Genomic DNA, 25444 nt, shown 5'->3' with positions numbered 1-25444 from the left:
CGGTTTTACCTGTGTATAAGTCAACACTCCAGTTAACCATGAATGTGTACTGATTTGATTAATCTTTATATCCCTCTCCTTAGACATCTGTTAGAGATGGAGAACATAAATTTAAAAACAGTACAGGACAAAAAGAACAAGATAGAGATAAAAGAAAATAAGCAGAATAAATCGTACCTACTATGAGGCCTCTACTGGAAAGAGATAATTTCAAAGCTTTTCTGAATAAATCCAGACTAGTACACCTCCCTTATTCATCAGGGAGCCTGTACCACCGCTGTTTCACATAGACTTAACATGGAGAAATTCCTTCCTGCATCAAGTCACCCTCATGCTTTTGGTCATGTCCTTTTGTAAAGGCAGCTCAGTATTTGTAGTTCTCCCACCTTGCCAATCTAGTACACAGGTCTCCACTGTAACCTGCAGAGAGTGCCTAGTGATGCTGCCTTTTGTCTAAGGCTTCATCTCATCCCTTCTCTGTGGGTATGTGAAACAGTCACTGCTTCACAGAGCAGAATCTGGCTTCGCTCCTAGTCTGGCAGGCATCACTGGCTTGCATTCTGCAAGTTGTTAGTGTCTAAATCTGTGTGGGAATATTCTTTCAGTCTCCAACACTTGTAGAAAACAAGAGCAGATGTTTTCTCAAAAATGGAGAAGAAATGTATGAACAACTTTGCCTGGCGTTAGCTTCCACAGACTCTTTCAGAGCAGCCCGTGGCCAGGTTAGCCTTATACAGCCATCTCACCCACGTGACCATCTCCTCTCCTCTTCTTTCTAAATCCTCTTTATAACCACAAGTCTGAACTCTTCCCAGCCTCCTCCGCTTCTCCTTCCAAGTTTTTCTTCAGTAACACTCAGCTTCCCTAATGAATCACTGGAGATTGGTATTTATTATGTTCTCACCATCTGTTCCAGAATTTTCTTTGAATATTGGCCAGCTTATTTAAAGGGAAGGGTGGAATGTGTATGCGTGTGTGTGGTGGGTGGGGTGGGGGTGGGAGCTTAGTTTATGGTGGAGACAAAAAACAGTAGTGGAATTTAGCTGGAGGAGTAGCCTAATGATTTGTGTAGTGGCCTGAGCATGAGGGAAACCGGGTTGAATTCCCACTTCAGCTCCTTGTGACACTGGGCAAGTCACTTAACCCTCCATTGCCCTAGGTACAAAATAAGTACTTGTACATAATATGTAAACCACTTTGATTGTAACCACAGAATGGCGGTATATCAAATCCCATCCCATCCCCTTCCCTTCCGAAGAAGACCTGGGATAGGCATAGAGGGCCTCTATTAGCCTAATTGAATAGACTTTAGTTCATATAATGTCATCTATGTTGGATGCTCGAGTATGCTGCTAAAGAAAGTTCAACTGATTCAAAATGTGGCAGCCTGGCTGATTTTCTCAACCTCTAAGTTTGATTTGATTATCCCATTGCTTGTTGAGTTGCATTGGATTCTGGTCGAGGCTAGGTCCCAATTCAAGCTATGTACCATCATTTTTAAGATCTTGGTTGACCCCATTTATTTATCTGATTGGGCCACTCTTCACAAAAGTTCTATAAGTAAAACCAGATGTTACTACTCTTCCGACATTCAAGAGGGTCAAATCTCATAAGATGTTTACTTCATCTATACATTATCAGGTATCAACAATATGGAATTCTCTGCCAGCATATATTCGAACTATTACAGATTATATGACTTCTAGTAACTATCTCAAAACTTGGCTGGGCTTTTTTTATTTCTGTTTTTGCTGTGTAATTCTTGGGTGTTTTGTGATTAATTTCTTTTAATTGTAATCCACACTCAAATAATAGGTTGTTGCGGAATAGAAGCAATGCATAATAATAATAATAATGGTTATAGTAGCGGACAGAGAAGCAAGATTCAAATCCCATTGCTCTGTATGACCTTGGGCAAGCTAATATTGCCTCACAAACTTTGACTCTATGCCCTCCATAGACAGGAAATGCCTACTTCACTCATATATAACTCACTTTGAGCTACAGCTGAAAAAGGTGTGAGCTAAATTCAAAATCCTTTCCCCTCCCCTAACTGCGAAAGGAAAGATGGAGACCCATTGGCGTTGCACAAAGAATGGGCATGCTAGATGGGAACAATTCTTATGTCATATTCTGTGTTTCTGTTTACGTTTGCTTGTGCTTGAGGGGGGTGGGTGCTATGATACACTGAAAATATTAATTTAATTCAATGATTTTTCAACCACCCTACTTAGTTTTGTCCATTAAAAGGACTTCAACATGTTTAAATGTAGAAAATTGTGTCTCTTCTTTCCTTGGGGATCTCTGGTTTCCCTCCTTTCTGACTCCTCCTGCCTTTTAGTTGATGGTTACTTTCTAGGTTCGAGGGTGGTGTTAGTGAAGGATGACCTTGCTTAGCTCCAGCGTGTCTTTACCTTGCTGGGCAGGAATGAAGAGGTGGATGGACTCATAAGTTCAAGTCTTTTCAGTGTTATAGCTGGCAAAAGGTATAATGATGTTTCCCCCCTCATCACTGGCTTCTGTCTCTTGCAGATAGAGGATAAGGCATATGGCAGGCTAGTGCTTGCCGTTTCATACTCTGTCCTGTCCTTCCTTCTCCCCCCTCCCCCCAGATCTACGGCTACTATTGTAAGGCCAAGTCACCAGGCAAGATAACTTTTTTGGGGTTTTCTCCCTACCCTATATCTTCCAAATGGTTTTAAGCCATTCACTGACCATTTTTACACGTTTTACCTTTATGGCCCGATATTTAAAGAACCTGCTACAGACCAGGACCCGTCATTGATTTTCAGTGGCATTTTCCAGATAATATCTTTAAAAGTCATTACAGTCTGTTCTGGTTCTATCTGGATAGAACTGAAGAGGTACAGGAGTGGAGCAGGAAATGATCTGGATAGCATCAGTATTCACTGCCAAGATCTGGAGAACTTAGAGCAGAAGAATTCACTAATATAGCGATGCTGAATATCAGATTAGCGCTGGCAGTTGGTGGCATACCTGGCTATCGAGTGCTGCTGTCCAGATAGCGACTGGTGCTGAATATCAGGGAATATCTTTAAACTCCACAGCTGGAGTTCTCTCCCTTCTACATAAGGGGACCACAGGCCGCAAATTTCCCAAACAGAAATCCAAGAGGGACATGAACATGCTTTTTTCCAACAAGGACTCTAATTATTCCACAGCTGGCATTTAAAAGAAACGCCAACTGTGGAGTTTAAAACCTGACCTGATCTTTGTTTTATAGTAACATACAATGCAAGGATGGAGATGATGGTGCAAAAGAAGGGATGCAGTGAGGAGGGGACTCCACCTGCTACACTGTCTTCTGTTGTCACATGTTTATATCTCTACTGCATGTCATGCTTTATGTGTTTAATTTGGAAGCCTCAAAGGATGATGCAAACTTAGACTGGTACGTTAAAAATAGAGTGAGGTTTTGTTTTGGAGTGCGTGTGTTTTTAAAGTTTGTGTGCTCATAGTAGTGGAATTATACATATGTCTGAAAATACAGGGCTCGATATTAAAAACCACTTATTTGGGTAGCAGTACCTGCCAACTGGGTAAGTCCTGCCAAGAGAGAGATTAGGCAGCACTATTTGGAGATTGTTGGGGCGGTCTGGGGCAGAGATCAGAGTTATCTGGGCAGAGGTGATTTTCAGCAATGCTATGCAGATAACTAACTTGATATAGTATAAAAGCTGTCCTAAATCTATCCAAGCAGCAGCCAAATATCACTGCTCTCCAGATAATGCCATCATCTCACTGCTTCTTCTACATATTCACATCAGCCACTGACTGGGCAGTGTTGCTGAATATCTGGATTTTTTTTTTTTGCCTGTGGCATCAGACATTAAAAAACAAAAAACAAAAACCTAAACAAAACGCTGACCACCATGAGCTCAAAATCAGGGTGGTAGGGGGGATAGAGGTCTACACCCAGTAAATTAGATGCATAGACATACCATCAAATGATTGTTTATATGTCTATCCAGAGAAATGGGGAAAATATGAACACGTGAAATATTGAAAACCCATCCAAGGGAGGCCTGATGAAGCAGAGATTTCCATTCAAGGAAAGGAGAATGCACAGAAGGGATCCCTTTCCATAGCCAGATGAGAGGGAGCCAGTTTCCAAATGACTGACATCAGGGGACCTGGAAGTGTTTCAGTTTAGATAACCCACAGCATCTGTAAGATGAAATGCAATCAGAAGTCATAGTAAGCTGAAAATAAGCCTGGCCAGATCTGAAAATTCCTAATAGATGCTCTGTGGAGCGTGATAAGATCTGCTGATATTTAATATATTAAGTATAAGATGGCCAAAGTTGAATCTGGCACTCTATGGTCCCACTTTTTCATGATTTAACTTCGTCAAAAAAATTTTTAAATATAGGGTATACTTTAGCAAGAGGAAAATGGCTTTGGATATTTTGAGGAAAGTGAATTTTAATTTTTCTGTTGTGCATGCAAAGCCTTTGCTGCCTGTAATGTACCATATTTAGAAATCCATACCCTTGAACTAAGCTTCTTGCCATATTACTTATAGCAGATGTTCTACTTTATCTGTTGACTGGACCTCATTTACTAGACCCATAAGTACCTGGTTGTGGATTGTTCTCACTACTTTTCTGCCACAATGAAACTAACCTTCAGGAATTGCCTTCACTCATGAGGAGTTAGCAGGACTATACTCCTTATAGTAAGAAAACTGTAGCTCTAGAACAAACAGTTGTACACACGATCTATGCAGCTCCGATAGTGCTATTAAAAATGAATGTGTGATTGACTTTCCGGATGGACGCTGGCAAGGCTCATTCAGTTGAGTTTTTCATTAATCTGCTCTGCCAAGATTTCAACAGGAAAGGTTCTATGTGTACCAGGCATGTGATACTTGTTTGGGGCAGAAATATGGCTTTAGCTGCTTATCTGCCTAACTGATTAGTTTTGCTGAGAGCAGGATAGGTGGAAGTCCAGTATTCTTTCCTGCCTGCTGAAACCAGTGTTTTAGTCTCGGGGAGCAGTGAGGAAACCATTTGAGCATCATAGTGCTGTGCCTTGCTGGTCTCATTCTTTGGTGTTTGTTGGGGTTGTAACATGATCTTAAATGTTTTCCCGTTATTATTAGGTACCCAGATAGGCATGCATGAAAAATAGAAGATGCCCATGTTCAACCTTAGCCAGCTCATTTTCTTTGTTTACAAAATTTTATATACTGCCTTATCTTTTGCATATATCATTCAAAATGGTTTATGATCAAATTAAAACATAACAGTCCAATAAAATCTCACAGACATACATGCAGTGCTTGCTTACAACCTAAGCCGGTGGTTCCCAAACCTGGTCCTGGAGGCACCCCAGCCAGTCAGGTTTTCAGGATATCCATAATTAATATTCATGAGAGAAATTTGCATGCATTCCCTCCACTGCATGTAAATCTCTCATGAATATTCATTGTGGTTATCTTGACAACCTTACTGGCTGGGGTGCCTCCAGGACCATGTTTAGGAACCACTGACCTAAACACATCATGGAGATATTGTTACCGTTCACTCTTTCTCAGATCATGAGAAACAAGGCTGCTTTTGGGGGGTTTTCCCCCTAAAATGCATAAGATTCTTGCTGGATCTTCATGTGGAAATTTGCTTCCCGATAGTGATGCCACCATTGATAAAGCTCCAACTCTACCTACATGTGTTTTCTTATGGAAATGTACAACACTATCACAGATACTCTACAATCAATACAGATAATCTCAATGTGTGTAAAGCAGAGTTATTTATCTGTGAGGGAAAAGTCTCAACCGCTACAGCTATATTGTATACACCTAAGTGTTCATTTTATAGCCTGTAGAAAAAGTCATCATAGACTTGAAAAAACCCTCAATTTTTTACTTATATAGAATTTTTGTTTGCTTTATTTTGTCAAAAAAGTAAAATCACCACTTATCTTGCCAAATGTTTCTTTTGAAAAGGCGCTAAGTCCGGTTAGATACTGAAAATGCAATGGTTCCTACGGTCCCGTTTCGAGTATCTTCGTCAGGGAACCTTCTTGCACCTGAAAATATTGCGCCAAAATCATTAAATGAAAGCAGGAAAAATTCAAATTCGAATAGTGTTATAATAGTAATACCTCACAGACAAATCATGTCATCATACCTTTGTTCGAAATCTTTGTTCAAAATCTGACTTAGTTTTTCTCTAAGGAAGATCGTGTCTTCTGTGAAGAAATTTATTGGCGTCCTCACCTGGCTTAGTTGGGCAATTAAAAAGAAGTTCTACCCAATCGAGCGTAAGAACGTCATATGCTAGACTGCTGGCTCGGTCCAATCACGGACTGACGCGTCACAGCTCACCCGAATAGGTTTAATTGGTCAATTTAAAGGGCGCCTTTTTATCCTTTACAGCTGTATGTAACAAAATATATATATATTTCCATGATTACCGTTGTTCCTGGAGTTATAAAATCAAGTTGTAGAATTATAAAAAAGCTCCCCAATGTATGTTCATATTTAACCCACGGGGTTCCAAAGTGTTCAATCTATAGATCCATCGTTGTTCGGCTTGTAATAGCTGTCTGCTACGATCTCCGCCTCTGATGTGTTCTGTCACATGGTCTATCACTGAACATTGAAGATGTCCAAAATTATGTTTGAACTCTTTACAGTGGGAGACTAAAGGAGCTCCTAATTTTAAAGAGTTAATGCATGACTTGTGTTCACTCAATCTTGTTTTTAAACTCCTGTCTGTCTTGCCAATGTATATTTTATTGCACGGACACTTCAAAAAATATATCACATGAATCAGTCCTGCATGTGGTCAAATGTCTGCGTTTATATACTTTGTTGTCTAGTGGATTGCAGAAATTGTCACCTTCTATCATCATATCACAAAACGGACAAGATCCACATTTTGTATGAAATCCATTCTGGATTTTAGTTCTCAAGACAATGTCAGCTGGACATAATATTTCTTTTAAATTGCGTTCTCTTGAAAAAGCTATTTGTAGCTCCGATTTATTGAACATAGAGTGTTGCTGTACAATGTCCCAATTTTTTCTAACTAGATTCTAATCTAGTTAGAAAAAATTGGGACATTGTACAGCAACACTCTATGTTCAATAAATCGGAGCTAGAAATAGCTTTTTCAAGAGAACGCAATTTAAAAGAAATATTATGTCCAGCTGACATTGTCTTGAGAACTAAAATCCAGAATGGATTTCATACAAAATGTGGATCTTGTCCGTTTTGTGATATGATGATAGAAGGTGACAATTTCTGCAATCCACTAGACAACAAAGTATATAAACGCAGACATTTGACCACATGCAGGACTGATCATGTGATATATTTTTTGAAGTGTCCGTGCAATAAAATATACATTGGCAAGACAGACAGGAGTTTAAAAACAAGATTGAGTGAACACAAGTCATGCATTAACTCTTTAAAATTAGGAGCTCCTTTAGTCTCCCACTGTAAAGAGTTCAACATAATTTTGGACATCTTCAATGTTCAGTGATAGACCATGTGACAGAACACATCAGAGGCGGAGATCGTAGCAGACAGCTATTACAAGCCGAACAACGATGGATCTATAGATTGAACACTTTGGAACCCCGTGGGTTAAATATGAACATACATTGGGGAGCTTTTTTATAATTCTACAACTTGATTTTATAACTCCAGGAACAACGGTAATCATGGAAATATATATATATTTTGTTACATACAAGCTGTAAAGGATAAAAAGGCGCCCTTTAAATTGACCAATTAAACCTATTCGGGTGAGCTGTGACGCGTCAGTCCGTGATTGGACCGAGCCAGCAGTCTAGCATATGACGTTCTTACGCTCGATTGGGTAGAACTTCTTTTTAATTGCCCAACTAAGCCAGGTGAGGACGCCAATAAATTTCTTCACAGAAGACACGATCTTCCTTAGAGAAAAACTAAGTCAGATTTTGAACAAAGATTTCGAACAAAGGTATGATGACATGATTTGTCTGTGAGGTATTACTATTATAACACTATTCGAATTTGAATTTTTCCTGCTTTTCATTTAATGATTTTGGCGCAATATTTTCAGGTGCAAGAAGGTTCCCTGACTTACTCGAAACGGGACCGTAGGAACCATTGCATTTTCAGTATCTAACCGGACTTAGCGCCTTTTCAAAAGAAACATTTGGCAAGATAAGTGGTGATTTTACTTTTTTGACAAAATAAAGCAAACAAAAATTCTATATAAGTAAAAAATTGAGGGTTTTTTTCAAGTCTATGATGACTTTTTCTACAGGCTATAAAATGAACACTTAGGTGTATACAATATAGCTGTAGCGGTTGAGACTTTTCCCTCACAGATAAATAATTCTTCTTATGGAAATGGCCATTCCTGGTTGCATACCTGACTGTTGCCGAGTGACCCTGAAATAGAACTAGAAGTGGCAAAGGAATAAATATTGAGGTGGGACCCACCAAGCCCTGAATTATAAAAGAAAGTGACAGTATGGGCTGGCCCTGTGGCTTAAGTGGTAAGTACTGTTTCCTGGAATATGTAAGCCATGAGTGGGAAAGCACGGGGTACAAATGTAACAACAAAAAAAAATATGGAAAGTCCCTAGTTCAACTCCCAGGCTGGGTGGCCCTGGGGATTCTGTAAAGCGGTGTTCACTGTCCCCAGGGGAGGGAGTTATGGTCATTGTATAACTGACCCCCCTAGACTTTCAAAGTCAGAGCAGTAAAGCTCTGAAGGTAACCAGGCTATGTGGTACCGGTCACTGCAGTGATCCAATTGAGTATTGTATGGTGGGGGAGACAGGGGAAATAAATAATCCTTGGATAGTCTGAATGAGCTGGAGAGCAAAGAAGATGAAGAGAATAGATAGGCAAAAGAAAGTCAGTGGCATAATTTAATACCAAAGCCTAGTGATTCCCAAACCTGGTGCTGAAGGCACCCCTTCCATTCAGGTTTTCAGGATATCTACAATGAATCATCCATGAGAGAGATTTGCATGCAGTGGAGGCAGTGTATGCAAATTTCTGTCATGGATATTCATTGTGGATATCCTGAAAACCTGACTGGCTGGGGTGCCTCCAGGACCAAATTTGGGAATCACTGCACATAGCCTGTGAGTAGCATTTCGGTTGTGCTGCTTTGTGATTTTTCTCTGGTCCTGACTAAATTAATCATTTCTTATCCTTCACCCTTCAACCAATTTAAAAAAAAAAACAAAACAAAAAACCCCCTCTGATTTGGAATAGCAGAAGTACTGGGGTGAATCTAAAGAGCCTCTCTTGTTCTCTACATAGTCTCCATGATATGACCATTTGGTCACATGATTTGGGTTTCCGTCGGGTATTACACATCCAGTGAACCAAGATTTTGAAACTCCTGGTTTAGTCATGCTCTTTCCTTAATTTTTCCTGTTTCTTCTTAAACACAGAGTTTGCAACTTTGATTGTGCCTGCTTGGCAAGGTCCCGAGGGGAACCTTTTGTTCTCCAGATTATTGCAGGCTTGCTGGAAGCATGGCCAAGATCCAGCTTTTAAGTTCAGAAGAAAAACCACAATAACAGCTTTACCCTTCAGCCTCCTGCTGAAGTTCATATGCAGAAAGCAGGACTTAGGGGGAGGGAGGGAGGGAGGGAAGATTTATAGCTATGTATATCCTTGGGAAGCCATGAACCCCAGCAGTTCAGCATTCCTGGCAGAGGTCAGTGATAGAACTTCCATATGTGTCTGGTGGTTTTCAGTGCACTCAGTGAGCTAGCAGACGAAAAACAGGAGCCTAGACTTGCTTTACTGCTTCATCTCTGATGCACTGCATCCTGTCCCTGTCGTGGAGTTTGGGATCATGTCTGGGGCATGGGATATCAGTCGTCATCTGCATTGTGCCCTTCTGAGGCCATCTGTCACATGCAAGAAAATTCTAAAAATGCGTGCAAAGAAATGTCGCTCTGCTGGTGGATAATGTGATCTTTAAGCTCTGTGTTCATACCAACTTAAGCTTGGTTTAAATCTCTACCTGTGCCATTTGCACAGCAGGTGATGTCGGGTGTTGACCAATGTTAAGTCTTGAGTTGCACTGGAAGAAAATCGTGTGGAGAGCCTAGGATTAGAACAACTGGGGGTTGAAGGTTTGAGCCGAAGCTACTTTGTAGGTCTGTGGTAGAAGGGGTGTACACACAATGATTGTGGCACAGGGGTTAAGTGATATAGAGTTTAATATAGACACAGCAAGGGAATATGCTAGTCAGGGTTTAAGGTGCATTTGTAAGGATGGGTGGTGGAGTATTTACTTCTGATGAATTCTGCACAACTGCACATTGCAGAATTTGTATAGAATTCCCCTAGGGCACAGATTTTAAACTCTTCCTGTGCAAAGTTACCTTGAGCCAGAGAAGTGGATCCATGGTTCCAATTAAGCTGTTGCTGCGCCCTTCTCGCCTAGTGCAGGATTTCAAGGATCACCAGCAGCAACTATAGTGCTGTACAGGAAGGCTGCAGCCCCAACTGTATTGTCTAACAGTGCCAGGAGAGAAGCTAGGGAAGATACTTATTGGGGGAGCAAGGGACCAAGATAAAAAGGGAGAGGATGCAATATCTTGGGGTACTCCTGGACTCTTCTTTGTCTTTTTAAGGCCATGTCTAGAGCATGGTCAGACAACTTTTCTTTAAAATTAAGCTTTTGAGTAGATTAAGGGCCTTTCTGTCAGAGGATAACTAGGTCCATTATCTTTGCTCATATTAGTCCACTATTTGATTACTGTAATGCTTCACTTATGGGAGCTTTCGGGACCCTGTTGCACCCTCTTCAGAAGGCGCAAAATGCGTTAGCAAGAATAGTGACCAGAACAGTTAGATTTCATCACTCCAGTTCTGATGAGGTTAAATGGCGCTCACAATTTAAGATTCTGACACTAATTTTTAAGTGTCTGAACAATGAGGCTCCTGTCAGTTTGGCTACTCTATTATGAATTTACTTTCCAAAATGGGCCCTTCGCTCTGATAACAAGTTGTTACTTGATGTACCTCCTGTGAAATATATACGATTGGAAGATCATAGCTTGAGAATGTTTTATGTGGAAGGAACAAGGCTGTGGAATCGGCTCTCAGATAAAATTCACCTATTGAAGAACTATGGTCAATTTAGAAGATGTGTGAAGGCATTCCTTTTTAGGGAAGCCTTTGGTATTGATCTGGAGACTTAGAGATGTTTGCTTTAGACTTTTAACAGGTGGACCACTCATAGACAGTCTGTTATTTCTAATAATCTTTTGCTGTTGTTTTAAATAGCATATGCAATTGTTTGGAGTGAACTAAAATGGTGGCAAGCTCTGCCTACTGGCTTCAGCCCATATAGTGGACTAGATAGGCTCATGCCATTCTCCTTTCTCAATCTAACCTCCTTGCTCCCGTGCCTGAAGAATCTTTTCTACTTCCTGGAACTCTGCACTTCCTTTTTATAGTCCTGCAAGAGGGTGCTAACTGATGACATCACATCCTGCCTAGGTATTTAATGAAGTGCCCTATACTCAACCAGTGCCTCAGCAACAGGTTTCTTGGTGTCCTGCAGACTTCAATGTGCATTGCCTTGTTCCAGAGTTCCTGCCCTGCCTTGTTCCAGCATTCCTGCCAGCCTGTTCCTCACTTTATTGCTTGCAGCCTCCCTAGAACTTTGATCTGTTCCAGACCTCATCTGTCTGCAGTGGGGCTTGGCCCTTACCACTTCCAGCTTCGGTTCGTGCAGCGCCCACTATATTTTGTCAAGTATCTGTGTTAGCAGCCATCAGCAAGGACCTGTGCTGTGCTTGCGCCGCAGGGGTGGAGCCAACCTCACTATGGCCCAAGGGCTCACTTTCCTCATACCATGACATGAATTTATTTACTCCCTTTTTGAAGAAATTCACCTGTCAGTGAACAGCATGAATAAGCCAAATATATATAGGCAATGAAGAATTACAGCAGTAAAAATATTCAGTTGCAATATATATTATGGCATAATATGCTACATACGATCATCATAGTACACATTAAAATATCTTAACAGCATAAGATGTAAGAGGAGGTGGAACATGTAGACAGAAAGATAGAGTAAGAGGAGTTAAGACAAAAGTGACTAACTTGGGGAAAATTTGCACATAAAGTCAGAAAAGGTGCAGGAAAATGATTTCAACTAAAGTCTTAAATCACCGGTTTTCATCTTTTCAGTTTGCTTTGGGTTTTGACACTGGAAGATAAAGGAATTTGAGGGTCGACAGGCCTGAGAGAGAGACTGTAGGAAATGCTAATGTACTTTGATTTATAAGATTCCCTTCCTTGCCTCCCTCCGAAAACCCTCGGGCAAAAAAGCAATGCCCAAAGCACTTTATAAAACATGAGAAATAAGGAATTTGTATAGTAATAAATGGTAGTATAGAAGCTAGTTAGTTCTATTTTTTTGCTTGTTTTGGGCCTAAGTGTGGGGGCTTTCTTGTATGATTGAAGGTAATCAAAACTTTGATATAGATACAATTTAGTACAGTCAGATGGGTGGGGTGTGACTATAAATTAACACCACACTAGGATATATTCGCCTCATGATGTAATCTTTGTGTACCTCTTTAACCACAGAACAAACTCGAGATCTTTTTGTTTTGATAATGACTTTTGCTTGAAGTGATATCTCTGTTGTGCACTTTAGTTCCACAGAAAGACAGTATATTGAGAATCTAATAAACATAGAAGCACTGGTTGCCCCTAGCATTGTTTTAAACTGTTATCCTATGGTTTAAATGTTTACCAACTGGACAAATAAAGCAAGCACAGAAGAGATCTGGAAGTGGTGGAACTCTTGGTTAAATATCTTACGTAGGTGGTTTAATGAGAAACTACAGCTAGTGTATGCAAATCAGTGACATAAATATTCATTATGGGTATCTTGAAAAGCTGACCTATTTGTGAGCTCTGGCCTGGAGTTTCACAGTCCCAGTCCATAGCATTGAATTGCAGCAGTGCACTCTTCATATCATTAGTTCTGTAGCTGATCTAACCAGAGGGGATATTGTGTCCATGAAGCATAGGTTGTTAAAGGCACTAACGGATAAAATGCTTTTGTTTTTCAGTGAGAACGGCAAAGGTGTTGCAGGAGTTCTGCAAGTTCTATGAGGAACAGTACGGTGTGGCTCTGTTTAACAAAGTCCGATATGAGATTGAAGGGAACGGAGGGCCGCAGTCTCAGCTACTTCACCGAAAGGTAAACTTGTACTTATCTTGTCTAGTGGGAGGGGAGGGGAGGGGACTGCAGTTATCTCTGGTCTTGGATTGTCCATTTTTTTCCCCTTTCTGTACTGGCATATTCTGGTCTGCATGGAATAATACAGTGCTTCTCAGCCCTCTCCTGTAACCACACAATTAGGGCCGGATTCACACAATTAGGGCCGGATTCAATTTGCTGTTCTATAACCGGTGCTCTGGGATGAGCGCTTTTTATAGAATAGTACCTAGCGAGAATTCCCACACCCAAACTTGGGCAGGAGGACACCTGAAACCAGGTATAAATGCAAGTTGGGTATGGATTCCTAGAATTCTGTAATACTGCACGCATCTTTTGAGGCTCCTCCTGAGCTTCCCATGGGTTGTGTGCTATGGGATTTGGATACCTAGGCTTACATGATAGCAGCCAGCCAGATGTGCCTGCAACCTTTAATTGGTGCCAATTAACATTAAAAATTGTTAGTCCAATTATTGATGTTAATTGGCTTGTTAATAAATTGGGTTGCGCATGCATTTCTGGGTTGCACCCAAATTTGGGCATGGATATTTGGGCACCCTTTATAGAATCAGGGGACAAATGTGCATGAAATGAATTTGTGTATAATGAGTCTCTGCTTTATGCAAATTTATCTCATTCATATTTATTGTGGTGATCCTGAAAACCTGACTTTCAAGGTGCGCTTCCAGGAGCGGATTGAGAAGCAGTGGACTAATAAGGTAAAGTAAAGTTGATTGCTTTATATGCTGTGGGTGTGAAACTAGATGCCCTTGTTGAATAGGTTTATTTTATTTTATTCTGTTTTGGGATTCTCTTACTAAGCTACGTTAGGTGCTAACACATGCCTAACACAGCAAAAATGGCCTAACGCAGGAAATGCTAAAGTGTTCTGTGTTAGTTTTGCATCTGTGTGTGCAGTATTTATTTTTGTGCATAATTTATTTGGAGGGGGGCAGCGTGTCAGGAGTGGAGAATGAGTGTGGATGGAGAATAGGCCAACCTTACTGCTGTGCTAATTAGTTAGCGTGTCCATTATGGGCCCAATTCTATATATGGCACCTAAAATTAACGCACGTTAGGCGATCCTGCCCTAGCGTATTGCGCATTATTCAGAATACGCATAGTTGATGTGACTAAATCTACGTGCGTCCATTTACGCCAGCGAAAAGCTGGTGTAGATCCCTGGCCCATATTTTACAACAACGCATGTAGATTTAGAAATGCTCATTTCCATGCGCACATTAGAATTTAGGCACAGTACATTACAGAATACGCTTAGTAATGTACGCACATAAATTCTAATTTTTGCCAATTAGTGCTCGTTAGAGCTGTTAGCAATGCTTAACACCTTGTTGAAATAAGTAATCTACACGCATAGTTATAGAATACACCTAGATTTATGTGCAGATTTGCTTGTAACTCTAGGTGCACTATATAGGATCCGGGGGTATGTGTGAACCCTTAGCTCCTCCTAAATAGGAGGCAGTAAGTGTTCCAACAGTAATTTTTAAAAAATGTGCATGCACTAATATTAACGTGAGCACACAGCCAGAAAAAGATATAATAGAAAAAAGATGAATTTGTAGCCACGCTAGAAATGGGCTTTAATGTACAAGAAAGACCCACATAAGAATGCACTAAGCCTATTTCTTAGCGCTGCTTAGTAAAAGGGCTCTTTTATTTAAATTTACTTTAACTTTTTGAAGAATTCACCCAAGGTGGTGTACAGCAAGACTAAGCTGGAAATAAGCAAGAAGCAATTACAGCACTGAAAAAAAGAAAAAATAAAGATAATGAGTGGAATGGAACGGGTCGATGTGGCGCGTCTGTTTACGCTTTCCAAAAATACTAGGACAAGGGGGCATGCGATGAAGCTGCAGTGTGGTAAATTTAAAACGAATCGGAGGAAATGTTTCTTCACTCGACATGTAGTTAAACTCTGGAATTCGCTGCCGGAAAAGGTGGTTAAGGCGGTTAACTTAGCGGACTTCAAAAAAGGGTTGGACAGCTTCCTGGAGGAAAAAGCCATAGAATGTTATTGAATGGACGAGGGAATACAGTATTTCTAGGATGGTAAGGACAAATGGCTTGTTCTTTTGGCCGCTGTCGGTGACAGGGTGCTGGGCTCGATGGACCCTTGCTCTGTCCCAGCATGGCGATGCTTATGTAAGGAACAATATGCACTGTAACATTTTGTGTGATTTCACTTGTTACCATTTATATACCCCCCTTATCCAGAGCGGTGTACATCTCAAACACACATAATAAAATATTATAAAACACAATACAAATTCAGTAACATAACAAATAAACTGATTGCCATACTGTGTCCATCAGATTCATAAAGCACTATTTAACCTGTCTCAACAAATGCTGCTTAAGCCGTCTCTTAAACAATCCTGAGTAACGTAGTATAATAGTTCCAGTGTCAACATACATTAAAACATCTTAATAGACAGCACAGAGGGAACATATAGACAGTAAGGTAGATTAATAGGAGCTTGATAATCATGACTATCAAGGGAAAAAAATTCAAACAAAGAAAAACAGCGGAGTTGACGAGAAATGCAGGATACCCTTATTAACAAATCTTCAAACTGACTCGACGCTGACTGTTTCGGGAAGAGGGTCTGCTTGCATCAGGCGTCTGTAAACATGCGCATGGACAATAGGTCTAGACAGCAAACTAGACCTACATCATATGAGTGCACAACTTGTGGCTAGTATTCTATATATTTTATTTATTTATTTGTATTTTGCTCACACCTTTTTCAGTAGTAGCTCAAGGTGAGTTATATTCAGCTATACAGTGGGTATTTCTCTGTCCTTGGGGGGGGGGGGGGGGGGGGCTCAAAATCTAATTTTGTACCTGAGGCAATGGAGGGTTAAGTGACTTGCCTAAGATCACAAGGAGTAGCAGCAGGATTTGAACCGGCCACCTCTGGATATCAGGACTGGTGCTCTAACCACTAGGCCACTCCTCCACTCCTATACATGTAGGCTGCTATACATGTAGGCTGCTGTAGATACTGCTGTGCATCAAAAATTGTATCTAATGATTTCACCTGCAAAATGCGCATATAGAACACTGAGTCAGTTTGTAGAAAATATCCTGCCTTTCTCGTCAACTCCGCTGTTTTTTCCTTTGTGTGCGGAGTGCGGACTCCTGTTTTTGTTTTCTCTGTAAGTAAATCTGCTGTAGTATGTGCAGGTGATATTGGTTCTCGTGTGTGCAGGTGATATTGGTTCTCGTGTGTGTGACTAGCTAGTTGCTTTTTCCATTAAAGGCTTCGGAGAAGAGCCAGGCTTTCATCTTCAGGCACCATTGCCTGGGTGTGACTCAATGATGCAGATTCAGAAGGGTCCACAGATTCAGGAGGGCTCCACAGATGCTTGTAGCCATGGGACCTCAACCAACTTCAGTCTCCTCTTGTGGCTCTGAATTAAATAACATTGATGTGACTGGTGAAGTGAGGAGGAAAGGGAAGTGCTCAGATTAAGCCCTGTGATTTTACAGCTCCCAGTTTTTCACAGCTTGGTTGTCTACTGTGCAGTGCCAGTTTCTCTTTCTCCAGCCTCTCCTTTTCTGTCCCCACTGTGTTCAAACTGGCAAAAAAAAAAATCATTTGAAACAGACCAGTGCATTTGCATTATGGTGAAGATTCATGAATGCTGGTTTTGGGGGGTGGGATGTTTACGAATATCTGTAATCTTCCAAAACTGTAATCTTTAAATTACTGCTTATGTAACCACTCTTCAGGTACCTTATTTAAACTGAATCTGGAAGGTCTGAAGTGAGTGAGTGGTAGAATGACAGGGCATGTCTACCTAGCTTGAAACCACCCTCAGGAAAAGCCAACGGGATCTACTCATTTTTGGGTACTTTGCCTGCTTAGTTTGGGGGACTCAAAGGACAAGGAAGTCATTGGCATGGGGGGGGGGGGGGGGAGGGAGACCGATTCAGCTTTAGCACCTGCAGTATTTTTGTGTGTGTGTACTGCCCAGGGGTGGACTGACCATTGGAACAAAAGGGCAGTGCCTGAGGGCCCACAGCAGTAGGGGGCCAACTTTCCCCTAGCTTCCATCTAATTTAATCTCTTTTGATAGGTGGTTAGGGGCCCGTGGCCCTTATTGCCTGAGGGTCCAGAACATTTGTCAGTCCATTCCTGGTACTGCCCTCCCTCTCCCCCATGCCCACTCCAAACTATACATATGGTGCTGAACTTTCAGGAGAGGGGGAGAAATTTATGTGCTCTACGGGGGGGAGGAATGTTATGCTTTATGTCCTTAATCGGTGCCCAGAGATGTGACAGGTTCTCACCTTTTCTGCTCAAGGACCGAGACGCGCTCTTGAGTTGATCTAAAAATAGAGGGCAAAGGAGAAGCTAAACTTTCTCAAGGCAAGCACAGTACTAGAGTAGAGGACTTAAAGAACCCGTGGCTGATCTGAAATTTACCCATTATGACAGAGTTAAGGTTGTTACAGGATTGCAAGGAGGGAAACTTATAAGCATGGTGGCAAGGGTGGCGGATGCTTGGAATGCTCTTCAACAGGAAGTGATAGGACAAAAACAGAGGCTCCCTATGAGGTATGTAGCCTGAATAAAAGTGTAGAGCATTTCAATTTAAATAAAAACATAAATGACTTTCAAACTTAAAAAAAAAAAAAAGGTATAGAGGGAAGTAACCTGCACAGTGAGACAGTTAAAACTCTAAAGACAAAGGGGGGTGGGTAACAGCCTGTGGGACTGGATGGGCCATGCTGGTCTCTTTCTTTTTTGTGTGTGTGCTGACTGTGGGTCTCTTTCTGCCGTCATTTACTGTGTTACTATTTTTAGTGAGATAGCAAGAGTAGATTGTAAGGAAATGCAATCAATCTGTAAACAATACCCACAGTCAGCACAAACTCCCAGCTTCTCCCCCCACCCCCAGTCAGACCACATCAAGAGTGTGATCCTTTTGCCTTAGGCTTTCTCATTTCTACAAGCATTCCACACACTTGAAAACATACATGCTTATCTGTAACTGGTGTTAGTCACAACAGTGCAGTGAGCCACATATTGCATTTAATGGCCCATTAAGTACTTAGTTCCAGTTCAGGTAGATTATAGGTTAGGTAGTTGGTAAACTGAAGAGGAGCAGGTCTGATAGTTGTGGAAAGGTCCTGAAAGTGCCAAAAGCTACATTTGAAAGCTGTCTGAGCAGATACTTTTGCAAAGTTGCAAGATTTTTTTGTGTGGCTCATTGTTATCAGAAAACACTGGTTACAGGTACACAGATGACATCTTAATGCATAGCAATGCATAAAACATTTTTGTATTTCTAAGTGCAGCGTGTGACGCAGAAATGTGGAAGTGACTGATGTGTTTATTTCTCTAAATCATCGTAGATTTTGGGATTTCTCCAGATTGTGACACTTGTAAGATCTACACACCTTGTGGGAATACTCTTTCATCACATGCCTCATTCCTCTGTCCTCATACCGTCTGTGGTGCAGCCTTACATTGAAAGGAGTATTATAAAAACAAGAGGGTGTACATATTGATAGAATGACTTCAGCAGTTTATTTAATAGGGACTTGTGTGGTAGCCTTGTTAGTCCACTTTTAAAGGTAATCAATAGAAATAAAACAAAATAAAACATGGAAAAGAAAATAAGATGATACCTTTTTTTATTGGACATAACTTAATACATTTCTTGATTAGCTTTCGAAGGTTGCCCTTCTTCCTCAGATCGGAAATAAGCAAATGCTAGTACCAATAAAGATGTCACGCCTGTGGGGCAGCACTTTACAAAACCAGAACACTGTACCAGTGATTTCATGGTAAGAATCCTAAAAGGGAACTTTAAAACAATACAGGAACATAAGACCTTTGAAGTCAGAATGATTAAGTATTTTGACACCCACCAGACAGGACTTAACAAAGATCTGGGTTTTCTAGCCCATTATAAACCATAATATAGTACTGCTTTGTCACCCTCCTGTCTCCATGCATATATCTCCCTGTCCCTCATCCACCGGACTCTTCCTGTCTCTCACCTATCCACCCCCATCCTGTTAGACTGCCACTGGAATGCTTTGATGTTTCACTTATATATACTGTCATCTATCAACATTTGCTTATTTCCAATCTGACGAAGAAGGGCAACCTTTGAAAGCTAATCAAGAAATGTATTAAGTTATGTCCAATAGAAAAGGTATCATCTTATTTTGTTTTCCATGTTTTATTTTGTTTTATTTCTATTGATTACCTTTAATAGGGACTGAAATAGACTGGAAACGTTCAGACAAATGGGAGCTCCAGGTTAGGTTTATTCTCAGATCAGAGGTGGTAAGAGTGGATTTATCAAGGGTGCACAAGAGCACATGATTTTTTTTCCCCACTTTGTCAGTACGTTTCATTCCTTGTGAGCAATATTTCTTTTTAGTTTGTTAAAGCAGAACAAAACCTCAGTTCCCTAAACTCATTCTCTCTTTGTATCTACCTGTTACTCACAGGTGGAATCTGTCCTCCCATCTGTCTGTCACCTTGGGGTTAGGAGGGGTTGTGTGTGCAAAAGGAAGAATCACAGTCTCCAGTTCAGTAGCTCAGGTGTATATCAGTGGCAGAACTTAGAAGAATGTGCATCACGTATGCAAACATTTTGAATTCTTTTGCATAGGACAATAGCAAAATTTGTCTATGAGTTTGCAAACTCAGTTTTACCTTTTGATAACGAGAGCCCAAGTGCAAATTATACATATACATTTACATAAAATGGTGTGGTGCAACAAGATTCAAACCAGAATTTTACCTACTTAAAAAAAGAAGTTTTTTTTTCTTCTCAATAATAACTTATTGTTCTTAATAAAAATGGTTTCCCCACCTTCTTTTGGCCCTTTTACTAAAGCTCAGCTCATGCTAATGGACATTAGCACGTGCTAAGTTCCACATGGCCCATAACATAACACAGTACATAGTAAATGACGGCAGATAAAGACCTGTACGGTCAATGCATATAACACATGCGTTCTAAGCTTAATAAAAGGGGCCCCTTTACATCTTAATTATTTTGTTGTTTGGAAGTTCTGTAGGTGGGGATCCTTGGGGTATCAATGTGGGGGGGAGGGAAGAAAAGTACTTATAGAGAAGGGTAGTGAAGAGGGAGGTTTGGAGATGGGGGAGAGGAGGGAGGCTCTGGCATCTTCAGGGGGATCCAGAGAGAAGAGGGAGGAGGCTTCAGTCCCCCCCCCCATTCTCATTTTGCCTAACCAGGTATCCTTTTCATCATGATACATGCCAGTGCATACATAGAACACAGTCCCTAACTGCTCCTTCAACACCCTTGATTCCCCAGTCCCTCTTTTACATACCTCACCTTCCATTCCCTAGTCTCTTTAGCACTACAACGTCCTTCCTCATCCCTCCTCTCTCCCATGCTGATTGAGTGGCAGGAAGAGAAGGGAAACAGCATAACCTCAGACTGCATTATCCTCTACTGCTGCTTTGAACCAAACAGGCCACTGTAGGTATTCAGACCCTGAGTGGGAGAGGAGAAGGACACCACCTGATCATCAATGTAGGAGAGAGGAACTGATCAGAGGAAAGGGAAGGAATTTAATAACACACATGGATGCATCCAGCTGATAATGTAAGCAGATTCTTCACTTCCACACTTGTTTAGCAGAGTTTTTATGTTATGGAACTAATGTACAGTACCTGTCAACCTGCAGCACTGATGTACTCCAGTGAACAGTGATGACGTGCTTATCATTATTTGACAGCTTGTCACATATGGTACACCATGTCTTGATACCATTTTCATGTGCAAAAACAGAGTAAATGCATCCACCTTCTAGCCTTTGGAGGCATGCAGGTGCACCACAGTGTTTCTCACCCTTAATTGCATTTCATGCCATTGGTATAATTCAGTTCCCAGTATCCTTCCTCTGGATTTCTCAACACCTTTCAAAGGGCAGGTATAGTCTCGGAAAGGGAATGGGATATGATATACTGCCTTTCTATGTTTTTTTGCAACTATATTCAAAACAGTTTGCATATTACATACAGGTGCTTATTTGTACCTTGGGCAACAAAGGGTTAGGTGACTTGCCCAGGGTCACAAGGAGCTGCAGTGGGAATTGAACCCAGTTCCCCAGGATCAAGGTCCACTGCATTGACCACTAGGCTACTCCTCCTAGAAGCTCATGCTGGTTGATTTAACAAGTAGAGAAAGCATGTAGAGACACAACTTTAGGAAATCCTGCCAGCATATACTTGAAGGGGTGGATCTTGGAGGGAGGGGGGAGTGGTGGAGGCTACGGTTTATACTTTTTTTTTTTGTAATATACTGCTTTTCATAAAATCAGCAAAGTGGTATACAATAAAGACAAACCGGCCGATATTCAGTCAGCAGCAGTGAGTCTTTTGCTGACTGCCACCAGCATTATTCCTAGATATTCAATGCCAGGCCTTGTCTGGACTTCAGCAATGAATATCCGGGTTTTTTTTTGTGTGTGGGGGGGGGGGGGGGGGGGGGTTAGATGGCTAACTCATAGCCGGTTATGTCAATATTCAGCCCCCTCACCGCATAAGCCAAACTGCTTAAGGATAGGACTGCTATTTATGTGGTCCGATTTTAAGTGGTTTACTTATGCAGTGAGGAGCTGAATATTGGCACATAACCTGAATCCACCCCTTGAATGCCCATGAATTAGCCACTTTTGAATTCATCACTAACCGGTTATTTTCAGCTATGATAACCGGTTAAGTGCTGCTGAAAATGACCGGATAGCCACAAAAAAGCAATTTAACCGGTCGGCGGCCATTTCTGGCCAGTTAAAGCATTTTGAATATTGTCTGGAAATGTAAAAAGTATGAAAAAGAACTACAATATAAACAGAAAAAGTTAAAGAAAAGATAGAAAGGAATAGACTGTGGGAGGTTAAGAGAGAGGAGATAAGAGAGACACTGTTGGTTTTGGTGGACAATGACTTAGGAGTAGGATGGTCCAGTGAGTCATGTTTCAAAGGTGGTTGAGAACAGGTGAGTCTTAGGCCGGCTTTAAATTTTAAGCAGACAGCTCCAGCTGTAAATGCTTAGAAAGGGAATTCCAGAGAGATGGTGCTAGGTAGAAAAAACGCAGAGGAGCGGGTAGATTCAAGATGAGCAGAGGACACGGAGGGAAGATGAAATCAGCAGTCATCTAATGAACGAAGCGTGCAGGGACGGGGTGTAAGGAATGATATGAGAAAATAGAGGAGTACCAGAGTCTAGAGTCTTGTGAGCTAAGGTAAGGACTTTAAATCTTATCCTATAGGCAACTGGCAGCCAGTGATATTGCATTAAAAGAGGCGAGGCCTGATCATAGCGACTAGCATGACAGAGGATTCTGATGGCCAAGCTCTGTACAGTTGGAAATATAATAGCAAAAGTATTTTATAAATTAAGGGTTGTACGGCGTAGTAGATCACTTGTCTCTGCCGAAATCTTCCATAAAATTGTGCAGTCTGTAGTTTTTCTAGTGTTAGATTACTGCAACGGCTTGTTAATGGGGATTACCGGTACTATGCTGAAGGCATTACAAGTTGTTCAGAATACTATAGCCCGAGTGATTAAAGGAGGTTCCCGTTATGATCATGTTACTCTAATCTTGAAATCACTGCACTGTTTTACTGTAAAATTTTGTATTAAATTTAAAATTTTTAAATATTAAATGGTAATATCTCACCAACTCTTAGTGCCACTCTAAGATACTGTCAACGTGCTCATTCTCTGAGATCATCTCAGAAACTGCTACTTGATGTGCCTTCATTTCATCAGGTTTATTTGGAAGAATGTAGATCTATTTTTATATCAAAGGTCTGAAATTATGTAATGCGCTGCCCATTGAAATTCGATTAATACAGAATATGGATCAGTTTTAAAAAGCTTTAAAAACTCATTTATTTTTTCAGGCCTTTGGTTCCCTTGGAGGGGCATAATCGAAAGGGACGCCCAAGTTTTGCTGAGGACGTCCTCGCAAAACGTCCCGATGGAGGGGCGGGGAAACCCATACTATCGAAACAAGATGGACGTCCATCTTTTGTTTAGATAATACGGTTGGGGACGCCCAAATCCTGAAATTTAGGTTGTCATTAGAGATGGCCGTCCCTAGACTTTGTTGTTTCAGATTTTCGGCGATAATGGAAACCAAGGACATCCACCTCAGAAACGATCAAATGCAAGTCTTTGGTCGTGGGAGGAGCCAGCATTCGTAGTGCACTGGTCTCCCTGACATGCCAGGACACCAACCGGTCACTGCAGTGGACTTCATAAATTGCTCCCAGGTACATAGCTCCCTTAACTTGTGTGCTGAGCCCCCCAAATCCCCCCCCCCCAAAACTCACTACCCACAACTGTACACCACTATCATACTATCATAGCCCTTACAGGTGAAGGGGGCACCTAGATGTGGTTACAGTGGGTTTGTGGTGGGTTTTGGAGGGCTCACATTTACCACTACAAGTGTAGCAGGTGGGGGGGGATGGGCCTGGGTCCGCCTGCCTGAAGTGCACTGCACTACTAAAATAGCTCCATGGACCTGCATATTGCTGTCATGGACCTGAGTATGACATTTGAGGCTGGCACAAAATATTTTTAAAGATATTTTTGAGGGTGGAAGGGGGTTAGTGACCACTGGGGGAGTAAGGGGAGGTCATCTCCGATTCTCTCCGGTGGTCATCTGCTCAGTTCAGGCACCTTTTTGTGCCTTGGTTGTAAGAAAAACAGGACCAGTAAAGTCGTCCAAGTGCTCGTCAGGGATGTCCTTTTTTTTTTCCATTATGGGTCAAGGACGTCCATGTGTAGGCACGCCCAAGTCCCACCTTTGCTACGCCTCCAACATACTCCCGTGAACTGCGATGGAAGCAGTTGGGGACGCCCAAAATCGACTTTCGATTATACTGATTTGGGTGACCCTGTGAGAAGGATGCCCGTCTTCCGATTTGTGTCAAAAGATGGGCGTCTTTCTCTTTCGTAAATTAGCCTGATGATGTATGATATTATTTCATACTACACAAATCTAAACTGCTGTATGTTTTATTGTTAGAGTAATATAGTAATTTTTATAGTTGTCGAGTAGAGAAATAATTTTTATTGTTTTGTCCTTTTATACTTTGTATGTGTCTTGTTCACCGCTTAGACTCTTGCAGATATAGTGGGTTATAAATAGTTTTATTATTATTATTATATGCAGTATTACAATAGTCGAATCTTGAGATAACTAAAGTGAGTAATAATTTGATTTGTGATGAGTGGTCCAGAAATGGACAAATAGCGTGGAATTGCCTAAGAGCATAGAAACAAGTTTTCACTAGAGCATTTACCTGTGGTTCAAAAGTTAATCTGTTGTCAATTATAACTTGAATCAACGAACCAATGTGAAGGGTTTCCAGTGGCTTTGTGGAAGGGGTGATAATGGTCGATGTGAAGATACAGAAGTGTGGATATGTGAGAAAGTATAATGGACAGGTAGGTAGATATGTAGGAGCACTGTATGATAGTGGTGTTGGGGTTTACAGGGTATTGGGGAAGTCTGAGGGGGCTTAGTCTGGGGGTACAGATGAATGTGAGAATGTATGTGTAGGGTGTGTTTGAAAGTTTGGTGGAGATGGCTAGGAAAGTGCCTATTGGTGTCATTCTTCAGAGCTGCCTCGGTTATTTTCTCTTGTCTTCCTATGTTGCTTTGGATCAGACTGCTGGAGAGTGTTGGGAATAGAGTGATGGCCAACATTCTGTAACAGTTTCATGGTGAATTGTTGGAGGAACTGATACTGTTTTTTTGTAACTACTCGAATCACATTTTCTTTCTGCATGCCAAATTTGGTAAATTGTCTTCATTTCTTGATTGATTGATTGGAGAGTTATTGTACCAGTGGAGGAACAGGGATCCCTTCTATGTAATTCAAGATTGCATTTGTTGGAAAGCATGTGAACAAACTCTAATTTATTAATGCAAAACCTAGTGATAGATTTTTCTTTATCTGTTGTTGCTCAGATGGAGCTTCTGTACAATTGTCAGACATACTTCCAACTTTTTCTTTTGGCCTGGCAACCTACTATCTCGTCACTGGACATCCAGCCTAATCACCACAGTGATAGTTCTGTGGTTATGGGTTGAGGCCTGGGATTTCTTCCAGAACCTCATCCAGGAGTTGCTATGAAACGATGGTTTGGCCTATA

At 41.2% G+C, this 25444-nt stretch overlaps 1 protein-coding gene across 1 annotated transcript in view; it reads left to right on the top strand.

Moving 5' to 3' along the window:
• LOC115472742 (niban-like protein 1) overlaps positions 1–25444 on the top strand; it is a 210298-nt gene that overhangs the window by 93666 nt on the left and 91188 nt on the right. The window contains exon 2 of the mRNA XM_030207126.1: positions 13093–13223. Within this exon, the coding sequence (XP_030062986.1) occupies positions 13093–13223 (131 nt within the window). The remainder of the gene's footprint in view (positions 1–13092; positions 13224–25444) is intronic.

This window comes from Microcaecilia unicolor, chromosome 6, assembly GCF_901765095.1.
Source record: "Microcaecilia unicolor chromosome 6, aMicUni1.1, whole genome shotgun sequence".
Classification (NCBI taxonomy): Eukaryota; Metazoa; Chordata; class Amphibia; order Gymnophiona; family Siphonopidae; genus Microcaecilia; species Microcaecilia unicolor.
Note: the sequence above shows the minus strand (reverse complement) of the source record. Positions and strands in the feature narration are given on the sequence as shown.